General features: G+C 40.5%; 1 protein-coding gene across 1 annotated transcript; it reads left to right on the top strand.

Moving 5' to 3' along the window:
* The first annotated feature begins 281 nt into the window (after positions 1-281).
* On the top strand, positions 282-2327 carry LOC147333950 (butyrophilin-like protein 2). The gene is made up of 3 exons (XM_086286796.1): positions 282-450; positions 1603-1938; positions 2170-2327. Exons 1-3 carry the CDS (start codon positions 390-392, stop codon positions 2325-2327), a joined length of 555 nt encoding a protein of 184 aa, XP_086142922.1. The 5' UTR covers positions 282-389.
* The last annotated feature ends 9585 nt before the right edge of the window (positions 2328-11912 follow it).

Genomic DNA, 11912 nt, shown 5'->3' with positions numbered 1-11912 from the left:
CGTTTCAGTTTTCTTGGTTAACGTTTGGTTAACATCAACCCACAAAAATATTTGAACAGAAACTCCAAAAGCGAGTGAAACTAAATTTAAAATATAATTTCATTTTCAGTGGATGTTAACCATGAAAAGCCTGAAAGATCATTGGTAGAAAATTCAAATTATATTGGTCGAACATATCAGACTTTCAAAGCATCTTCAAAGTGTTGAGTTTAAACGAGCAGCTGAACAACAGATCAGCTCTAACCCTCAGTGACATTCAGATTTATTTAAACCTTTAATCTGATGTGTTCAGGTTTAAACTCAGGTTCAGTTATTGAGTGAAAACACCAACAGACTCAGACATTTAGAACAAACTAAGAGTCAGATCAGCAGAAACAGAGAACACGGACATGTCTGCTGTAACTGCGTCACTCTGCTCCACGCTGATGTTTGTCCTGTTCGTCTCTGCAGGTGAGATTTAACTGATAGAAACTAAACTGAGTTTATTTCTGAGATAAAGAGTCTCAGTCTGGTTTACATGCTGATTATATTTCTCTAAGAAGTAGTTTGTTACTCATTCAGTGTTGCGATCGACACAAAGCTGGGTGGAGTCTGTGTGTTGGTGCAGTTTGCAGCACAGACACAAAGAAGTGTAATGTGTGTGTCAGTGTGATGTGTTGTAGTGTCAGGAGTCAGGATGCAGCTACAAAGCTTCTTGTTCAGTGTATACAAACAGCTGTAGCTCCATAAAGGCAGCATGCAGAGACTCACAGTGTCTTATAATGAGAGGCTGCTTTCTCTCACACATGTTGTTCACTTATTATCAGCACATGTTGTTGTTTGTGGAACAGAGTTATTGTAGTTTTTTCTCATTAGTTTGAGTTTTTATTCCATTTGGACTTTTTGTGTTTAGTTCAGTTTAGTTTCCAGATGATTTTCTTCTTTTTCAGGTTTGATTATTTATTGCTTGAAGAGTTTTAATAGTTTTATTCTTTTTTCATTCTTACTGTTTGGAGGTTTGTGTCAGAGGCCAGATTCAGGAGCATCAGTACAGCTGTTACAATAAAAAGCAGTGACTCAGTCTGACAGACATCCAGAGTCTCAATGAACTCGTCCATCAACAACATTTTATCAAACTAACAGATTCTAAAAACAAAGATTTGTTTTTCAGATGATGTTTTTCATCCGTCTCAGTCTTTGCTCATGAACTTTGTCTCCAAACGTCTCAGCCTGAGCTTCCCTCTGATGAACTCGTTCATAATCTCGTCCATTCTGCTCTCAATGAAAATCTGAACATGTTCAGCTCGGCCTCCTGTCTTTGTGTCAGAGTCTCCAAAGCAAACATGACAGCAGCTCACTGCCATCTTCAAACCTTCCCTTTCACTCTTGCTGCTGTCCTTCTGTCACAAATCAGCCCTGATGAAGATGCTCGGGATCAGGTGAGGAGGAGGAGAAGACTCGCTGTGGTGACGCTTGAAGGGACACAAGAAGAAACACAATCAAAGATCATCATCTAATAACAGAAGACAATCTTTTATTGTGTGTTTCTGATTGGCTGCTGTAGAAGTGAACAGTTGTACTTTGACCTTTAACCTCTCTGCTCTGTGTTGTTTCCTCTTTCAGACCAGAAAACCATCACAGCTGAGTCTGGACAGGACGTCACTCTGACATGTCGAGCTGCAAACAACAACATCATAGTTGTAAAGTGGAGCAGAGCTGACCTGGGAGATGAATATGTGCTTGTTTACCGGGACGGTCACTTTGTTCCAGCCAACCAGCATCCATCTTTTAAGAACCGGGTGGATCTGCAGGACAGACAGATGAAGGATGGAGACGTGTCTTTGATTCTGAAGGATGTGAACACTGCTGATAGTGGAACATATGAGTGTCGTGTCTTCATGGAAGAAACACGCTCATGGAAGTTCATCAGCAGCATCCACCTTCATGTTGTTCCTCCAGGTGAGTGAGTAGAGTTGAGTGTGTGTGTGATCAGAGGTGAAGCTGCTTCCTGGTTGTTGATGTTTGTTTCTAAAGATGTTGCTGATGAGACTTTGTAGAAAGCAGCTGGTCTGAGTGATGTGATCAGAGTGCAGTAGATAATGTCTGACAGCAGTTTGAAGAGCAAATGGATTCTGTTCTGTTCTTCACTCATCACCTACCTGACACCTCACACCTGTTTCTCACCTGCAGGTCAGACAGGAGGACAAGAGAAGGAGGATGGATCTGTTGCACTGATTGTTGGTCTGTCAGTTCCTGCTCTGCTTCTTCTTGTTGTTGCTGTTGTTGTTTTTTTGATCTACAAACGTAGACAATCGCAGAGTGAGGAAACAAACCAGCCTCCTGTTTAAGTGCAGCAGGTTTAAAATGTCTCAGAGGTTTTTCCAGCTTTGAGTCTGCCGCTGCTGTTCAGAGTCCTGGGTGTTGTCAGTGTTTAAAATCCTGCAGAAACAGATGAACTGAGCACGTTGTGTTAGCTGGCTCAACTAAACCTGAAACTGCAGTCAGAGACAGCAGGTATCACCGTGGTGATTATCACCTTTCTCTGCTTCAGGCTCTGAGCACGCTCAGATGAAAAGGAGCGTTTCATGTACCATGTGACTTTTCTTCTACACAAAATGGTCCCTGTGAGCGCCACCCAGTCCAATCAGAGACGTTACTCACTGATAACTTCACTAATGTCTCCACTACATGAATACAGGTACATTGTAACAGTGTGATGTGCAGTTTAGCTTCACTCAGTGGCTTCAGTAAGTTACAGTTTAACAAGCTGCACATATGAAACATTTCCTCCAGCAGAGAATTGACATCACAGTGAAAACGTGGCTCTAACAGCTGATTTAAAAACAAAACTCTGAACATGAAATGCTCCTGACCAGGTGATCTTTCACCATCAGTTACCATGGTGATTTAGCCTCTTTCTGACACAGAAAGCTCTGACTTTGAGTGTGACACAGCTCACTGAGACATTTTGTTGTGCACGCCTACTTTTAACTCTTCAAACAAATGAAATCAACACTTGAACATTTTTCACTTTGATGGTTTTGTTTCCACTGACTGTAGTTACATCATTTTGAGCTCAGATTACATATTTATGAAGTTTTTCACACCTGAATGTTTCAATCATCAAGATCTGGTTTCAGTTTTCTCTTTATCTTTGTGAGCTGTGTGTGTTGTTTACCCTCAGTATCCATGAACAGTGTTACAGACCTGGGATCAGTGTTTTTGTTTATAAGATCAAATATGACCTCATTATGTGAGTGTGAGCTGTGGACCACAAAACCTCAACAACACTAATCCTCGATCAGCTGTTTCACTAAAATTACATCCAAGTATGAACTCATCCCATCGTTCATGCATCAATTTGTAGCTGACAGATGGTTATGCACATCCCTGGTTGCCTAGGTAACCCTCTAACCTTAGATAACGCTATTGTTGTCACTCAGCAGTATGATTTAATGTAGTTGTTTCAATAGATCTCAAAGATAAGAAAAGTTCACCTCGGTACTCGCTGACTTCACATAAGTGATCAGTTATTGCGTTTAAAAAGTGTAGCTACTCGTCTTTGACCTTGTATGTATGTGTGTTTATGCTCTGATTGTATTTTCCTGCTGCTCACACAGCATTAGAAAAGCCTGAAAACTCAGTGTTCACAGAGTCTGTAAGCCCCAAATGTTTGTATGAAGGACAGAGAACAAACAACAAAGGTCAGTGTGAGAGTGTCTCTGTATTTGAACAATAAACTCTTACTTTGGTTTAAATTATTTATTCTTTCATTTGTGTTGTTGGCAGAGAAGCTACATCATGTGAACTTCATCATATTGTCACATGTCATCACAGATTCAAAAGATGTAATATTTGTGTGTTTGTTATTAACAATCGTGCCCCCAGACGCCAAAACAGTGCCAGCAAACTGAAACTGAAAAAAAAACTGTAAGCAAAAAAGAAAAAAAAAAAGATGTAAGTGTGAAAACTTTTTTCTTGTCTTAATGTCAATATTTATTTTTCAGTTTCATTTTAAGGTGGCATCGTTTTAACCCCAACAAAACAAAACAAAAATGACAGAAAGTCCATTGAAATCTGAAAAATATTCATTTTCTGTGCATGAACAAAAACTTTACTTTTTACAAGACAGGAAAACTAACAGTAGCTTTAAATTTTTTATAGTGTATCCTCATCCTCAGTATTGGAAACACGTCAAACTGCATTTCCTATAAAATCAAATCAAATCATAATGATCGTGGAAATTTCTTGATCTAAATTCTCTTCTAGATTGAGTGGCAAAAACAAGAAGAGCTGCTGTTTGTGTTTGTGCAAGTGCAAGAAATACATATAGCACGCTCTCCATCCTTCTGCTAATGTTTAATGTACTGAAATGAATTCTAATTAATGAAATTAATGTCTAATTAAATTCAAAGAACTGAAGATAAACAGGCCACAGAAAGCACTTTGTCACCTCTGCTGTGATGCTAATTGTCGTGGTCCCTCAGACCTCGTCGTGTGATCTGACATTTACTGTTTGATTTTGTCTGTTTTCAGGCTCTAACTTTACAGGAAGAAACTGTAAAATAATCAAATTATTCATCATTGTGAAAACTTCATCATGAAGCATTTGTGATGAGCTACATTCCTCTGAACCTTCAGTTTGGTTATTTATTTATTTATTTTCCATCCTTGTTCTTAATGCTTTCACCATCACAACTAGGGATGGGTACCGGTGTCCGGTGCCATCATGGCACCGGTTCTGACATAAACGGTAGTAACCAGACCAAAAAGCAGCGCACATTTCGGTGCTTTATTTCGGTGCTTTTTTTCCCTGAGCTGTGATACACTCCTAGCCAATCATTTTACGTTTCCGAGGATAGTAGGCAGGTCCAGGTACGTACGTTCTGTTAGAGCAGAGCTACAGATTAAAAATGTCCAAGGCGAAGCGGTCAAAAGTCTGGCTGTACTTCACAGCAAAATATGCAAACTCAGCAGCAACAAGTGCTTTAAGCTGATACTGTGCAAAGGAGGTAACACCTCAAATCCGATGAAACACCTGGCGACGCATTGCGTTTTTATTTTTTTTTAAAGCCGAGAAATGCGCCGTATTTGATGGCAGCAGCAGCCGTTCTTCTCTGCGTGAGTAGCTTAATGTTGTTCGCGTGTAATTTACGCTGAGTAGGCTAACCACGTTATTACATTAATGCATGTAAGGTGAACTAGCAAACATCATCATAGCTACATGCGGCTGTCTTCTTGTTTGATGGCAGATACTCCCTTCACCCTGGCCAAAAAGGCTAAAATGACCAAAGAAAAAGAGGGAAACAGCTGAACATGAGAGGTTTTTGGACAAAGTTTGTATTTTTTCCATTGGTTAAGCACTGCTTCCAGCCAAGAGTGATACCATATATGCCCCATAGCTGCAGAAAAGGCTAACATTGTTATCTTTTTACATAAAACCAGCTGAACATGAGAGGTTTTTGGACCAATTTTGTCTTCTCCATTCTTTAAGCACCGGTTTGAGCACCGTTTGAGCACCGGCACGTTTCAAAAGTACCGATTTGGCACCGGTATCGGATAAAACCTAAACGATACCCATCCCTAATCACAACACTATGAACTGTGGGTAATCCCTCAGGTCCACAGAGATGAGGACTCGTGAAAATGTGCATAAGGACTCAAAGTGTGTGCAGAGAGCCGTCATGCACTTGATAACATGACAACAGGACGGCCCTGAGCCCTCAGAGGCCGACACTAAGCTGTGACTGTTTATCTGCACGTCTCAAACACGCCTCCATTTGTCTGCAGGCTGAGTGATCTGACTGAGCTCAGCCTCCATTTTCTACAGGGAGACGCTCAGACAGGCTTTCAGTTTCATTTCACAGGAACAGCTTTGCTTCTGTTTTACATGCAGGTGCTGCACAGACCACACCCTGTTCAGTCTGTTTGTGTGACTGACTGCAGCTCAGATAAGAGGCTGGATCAGCTGATTCAACTGGTCAGCAGGCTGCATCATTTTCATCTCTGCAAACACCAATCAAAGTCCTGTACACAGTGTGTTTAGTACTCTGAGTGCGTTATTTGTCAGTAATTGTGTTAAAAGGCTCTGAGTTTAAGTTGTAAACAATCTCAAACCCTGGATTTATCTCCACCATGTAAGCTGCTGACATCCACCTAGCTGCTGTTGAACCATGATTTGGACATATGGTACTCTAAGGTCAATGAAATAAGATAGGCCTGATTAAAGTTCTTCTATGTGAGGAGCAGGATTTTAAATTGTGGATTTAACAGGAAGCCAATGAGGAGAGGCCAGAATAGGAGGAAGCTGCTCTGTCCTTCTAGTCCCTGTCAGGACTCGACTGCAGCATTTTGCATCAGCTGAAGGTTTTATGGGAGTTTTTAAGACATCCTGATAATAACCGATTACACATGATCTGTGAAATGTTCACACTTGTTGCTGCTTCCTGTCTGTGTGTTTCTTCCAGACAAATGTTAGGAAGCTGATTCTCACGCAGGTCACAGATCCACACTCTCAACCCACTGTGGACTGTCCTACATCTCGGAAAACGTTAGAGCACTTTTGCAAATCTGTGATGTCTTGATAAATCGAGTAGATATTTGAAGTTTACACAGCTACATTCAGAAAGAATATTTTAAACTGTGCATCCCTCCGAAACTGCCTCTTACGTTTTCGACGAAATGCATTCTGGGATATTTGCCTGGGTTAGCCTTCAGTAGCTTACTGGGGTCATGGAGAGAATGTGTTAATAATACTGAGTGGTGGGATTTATAACTATGGACTAGTGATGCGCAAATCATGAACGAATCGTTCAATACTCGAGAATCACTTTACTGACTCGTGAATCATGATTCACAAGCCCAACTGACTCACTGACTCATCCCTGTTGCTGTTAGCAGCAATGTATCTAGCTTATAATTAAAATTGTGGAGAAAAACACAACATCCAGTATCATAACAAAAAATTTCTGCTCTGAACTGGAAGAAAAAACCCTGAGTAGAAGCTCACATCAAGAAAATAGCTCCTCGGTTCACAGTAGCATCGCTCTGCTAACATGCTAACAGCACATTTGAGCTACTCACCCCCTCCCTCCTGTGCTGATTTGTAAGCATAAGCTAATCACTCAGGACTCACTCACCCCCTCCCTCCTGGCTCACAGCTTCTTCTTCTTCTTGGTTGGCAACCAATGTTAAGGTGCATTACTGGCTCACAGCTCAGTGGACATTTAGATGAGAAAATATATATTTAACACATTTAAGGAAAATACTAATAAAATAAAAAATAAAAATATATTAAAATAAAATAAAATAAATGTTTATTAAGCAATTTTGATTGAAAATTGCTTAATTTTAGAAATGTTTTGCTCTTTTTTGCTTTGTAAAATTGTTGTTTTCTTTTAGAATCATTCATCTTAGCAGTAGGATTTACATGAAAAGAGAAACAAATTAAGTTTGAGTGAAAATGTACATTTTTTGCACTCTCTGGTCGACCGACTCAGTGAATCAAATGAGTCAACAAATCCGATTCACTTTGGTGAGTGACTCATTAAAACTCGATTCAGTAAAAAGAATCAAATTTACCATTACTACTATGGACACTATGTGCTGACATGACCTTTTATAAATTTACTGTCCAATCACAAACCTTTAATGGGAGGAAAGAATTTGATTGGACAGTGAGGGTCATGTCCTCATCGAGGATAGAGCGCACAAGAGTGGACTATTATATTGATTAGTCAAATCTCATTAGGCAATAAAACAACTATGGTCAGAAGAGAATGTATTCATTAAAAAAATAAATAGAATTTACAAATAAAATAGTTCCATTAAAAATTACGTGTACTTGTTGAGCCTTTCTGAGAAATGATCCATGTGATTGATTAATTATGCCTGCAGAGACCAAAAGGGGCCCCAAGAGTCTGGCTGCAGCCACTGGGGGGCGCCATATTGCGACTCGCTCAGACACATGAAAAATTAGAGGGAACATTGCCCGGCAGCCTACGTCTATTGCAGCATAACTAAGGGAGGATTCAGGGTCACCTGGTCCAGCCCTAACTATATGCTTTAGCAAAAAGGAAAGTTTTAAGCCTAATCTTAAAAGTAGAGATAGTGTCTGTCTCCCGAATCCAAACTGGAAGCTGGTTCCACAGAAGAGGGGCCTGAAAACTGAATGCACCTCCCATTCTACTTTTAAATACTCTAGGAACAACAAGTAGGCCTGCAGAGCGAGAGCGGAGCGCTCTAATAGGGTGATATGGTACCACAAGGTCATTAAGATAAGATGGGGCCTGATTATTTAAGACCTTGTATGTGAGGAGCAGCATTTTGAATTCAATTCTGGACTTAACAGGAAGCCAATGAAGGGAAGCCAAAACAGGAGAAATATGCTCTCTCTTTCTAGTCCCTGTCAGCACTCTTGCTGCAGCATTTTGGATTAGCTGAAGGCTTTTCAGTGAGTTTTTTGGACATCCTGATAATAATGAATTACAGTCGTCCAGCCTGGAAGTAATAAATGCATGAACTAGTTTTTCAGCGTCACTCTGAGACAGGATATTTCTAATTTTAGAGATGTTGCGCAAATGGAAGAAAGCAGTCTTACATATTTGTTTAATATGTGCATTGAAGTACATGTCCTGGTCAAAAATGACTCCAAGGTTCCTCACAGAGTTACTGGAGGCCAAGGTAATGCCATCCAGAGTAAGAATCTGGTTAGATACCATATTTCTAAGATTTTCAGGGCCGATTACAATAACCTCAGTTTGATCTGAATTAAGAAGCAGAAAGTTATCATCCAGGTCTTTATGTCTTTAAGACATTCCTGCAGTTTAACTAAATGGTGTGTGTTATCTGGCTTCATGGACAGATAGAGCTGGGTGTCCAGTTGTAGACGATGATGCTTGAATTCAAACAGGCACACAATATGAAAGATGAGGAAAATCCCTGAGCACTGTGCAGAGGACTCTGAGGACTGAGACGCATGTTGTCATGCATGTGATAATATGACAACAGGACGGCCCTGAGCCCTTAGAGGACGACACAAAGCTGAGTGTTTATCTGCACGTCTCAAACACGCCTCCATTTGTCTGCAGGCTGAGTGATCTGACTGAGCTCAGCCTCCATTTTCTACAGGGAGACGCTCAGAGAGGCTTTCACTTTCATTTCACAGGAACAGCGTTGCTTCTGTTTTACATGCAGGTGCTGCACAGAACACACCCTGTTCAGTCTGTTTGTGTGACTGACTGCAGCTCAGACTAAAGGCTGGATCAGCTGTTCAACAGCTCAGCAGTTTGTAGTTTGTTTTCATTTTGCCCCGCCTCTGTCAGTGCGCCCCAGGGCCGCTGTGGCTACAATGTATGTCTGCCTTGCCATCACCAGTGTGTGAATGTGTGGATGACTGAATATAGTGTAAAGCGCTTTGGGGTCCATAGGGACTAGTAAAGCGCTATAGAAATTCAGACCATTTACCGTTTATGTAAACACCAAACAAAGTCCTGCACACAGTGAGTTTAGTGCACTGGGTGTGTTATCTGTTAGTAATCGTGTTGAACATTATAAAAGTGTCACAAAAGGTTGATTCTGTTTATCTGGACGCATTCAATTGGAGAAATGCTTTGTCACTCTTCCAAGTGATTTCTTCAGTTCCATTCGATTCCTTCTTGTGGGACATGCATGGAACAATTCACCCAGGAGGCATCCTCGTCAGATGCCCAAACCACCTCAACTGGTTTCTTTCGATGTGAAGGAGCAGCAGCTCTACCCTGAGCCCCTCCAATAGCCAAACTGCTCACCCTATCTGTAAGGCAGAGGCCAACCACTCTTTGGAGGAAGCCCATTTCTGCCACTTCTATCCGCAATCTCAATCGCTATCCGAAAGAATAATGATGATTGATCAATGACCATTTAATCAGTGGCCATGTGTACCATTAACAGAGAGAGTTGTGGAATAGCTGCAATCACAGCATTGTAAAATCAACAAATCAGTTTATTTCTAAGCTCAGTTGATCTGACTGAGTGATCTGAGTGAGCTCAGCCTTCACTTTCTACAGGGAGATGTTGTTTTCAGGCACAGAAGTAAAGACATGTTTACCCACAGCATTCAGTTACAGAGGAAGACGTTGCTCTAAGGCACTTCAGAAACAGAGGTTTGTCTGTTATTGGAGGGACAAAAACAATGAAAAGAGAATTCAACAGGTACATGTAAATCTTTATTAACACTTACACACTTACATAGTGCTCATATTTCATTCAATCACAGAAGGAATTCACTGATTGTCATTGTCTTTAAAAAACAAACTCTTATAAGGCACACATGAACTGAGAAAAACCCCACAAACACCAAGAGGACGTTTCAAGAAGGCCACAGAGAGAAGAGTACAGAAGTGGAGCAGTTCAGTGATGTAGGTGGAGGCGTCACACCATCAGGCCATGAAAGTATGAACCATGATTTGAACCTGAAACAGTGCAGAAGCTCTAACAGTGGAGAGATGTTTGGAGTTAAAGCTTTGGTCAGACCAGAGATCAGAGCATCAGTTCATCACACTGTCCTCACTGCTGTAATATTAATGCCACACTGTTGTTCTTTCATGTGCTGATGTGATGTACTCATGTTTACATGTTAGTGTTACTGACCATTAAGTTCTGTAGGAACCACACATTCACACACAGCACACACGGATAAATAAAAAACACCCGTTGATGTCTTTGGACTGTGGGAGGAAGTCAGAGACCCAGAATCCACTTCAGGAGATACATGTATGACCTTTGTTCCTCATGCGCTCCATGTGTTACTTTACTAATTCACAGTCTGTTTCTGTGGGCAACAGGATGACTTCACTGCTTCACTGCTGTCTCATTACAAATCCACACAAACATGATGTGTATATTTATACATTATGAGTGGCAATTTTCCCTAAAATCACAATGTTTCTAACTTGAGCCAAACTGGTGGATCTGAAAATCCATCTAAACAAATGAGTCAAACTTCACCCAAAAGAGCATCAGTGTACAAAAGTTTGCATCATCTATACAACAGTATAAATGTGAAAATATGTTTCATATTTTTGAGTCTTATGGGTCTGTTTATGAAAAGTAATCAGGTCTCAACCCAGCAAAGTTGTTCAGGATGTTTTGCTGGTGTCAAAGGTCAAAGCAGTTTAAATCTGAGCTGAACAGTGTGTCATGTTAAAGAAAAGTTGAAGAGGTTGTCAAACTTCTCAGTGCAGGATCAGAGAGAGACGTTAACAGTTTGTACAATCTGTTAAACTGGGTAAGATTGGTTTACAAACTAAAAACAATGTCAGCCAAAGAGATGATTTTTATACAAAGTGTTTTCCAGTGGACTGTACTTAAAGAAGAAAAAGTCACATGAAGTTAATAAACAATCACACCAACATAAAATAGTTAATTTGTCTAACCTGAAGCTCCAACACTCACTGACTCTGAGATCAGAAATTCATGTGTGTTTGTAACACAGTTTGACTTTGTGTCAGTAAATCTCATGAACAAGATGAATAAACTGTAGTTCAGAGTCACTGACAGCACAGACACACACTGTTGGTCCGAGTCTGAACATGATGATCATCAGAGTCGACTGCTGGATGTTCAGGAGAGTTTCTGTCTGTCCTCAGATCGTCCGACTCACAGTTCATCTCTGTGTCCTCCTGGCTGACCTGCAGGTGAGAAACAGCTGTGAGGTGTCCTCTTCTAGTTCAGGAGATTAGATGAAAAAATTATTCATAATATTTATAAAGTGAGAAAATGTTAATGTTGATTTTTCTGCTTTTTATTTAAAAACATGATCTGACCAAAACTGCAGTCTGGAATCTTGCTTTCACCATAAAAAAAATCATATTTTTTTCAAATACACAGGTCTAACAGCTGCTTCGGGGTCAGAGGTCATGTTGGGTTGATCCAGCTGTTCTTTATAATTTGAC

The sequence above is a fragment of the Aulonocara sp. 'chitande type north' Nkhata Bay genome, linkage group LG3 (assembly GCF_057382095.1).
Source record: "Aulonocara sp. 'chitande type north' Nkhata Bay isolate Kocher_YH1m ecotype deep benthic linkage group LG3, A_spYH_male_GT1.1, whole genome shotgun sequence".
In the NCBI taxonomy this organism is placed as follows: Eukaryota; Metazoa; Chordata; class Actinopteri; order Cichliformes; family Cichlidae; genus Aulonocara; species Aulonocara sp. 'chitande type north' Nkhata Bay.
This window is presented reverse-complemented; position numbering and strand designations above follow the sequence as displayed.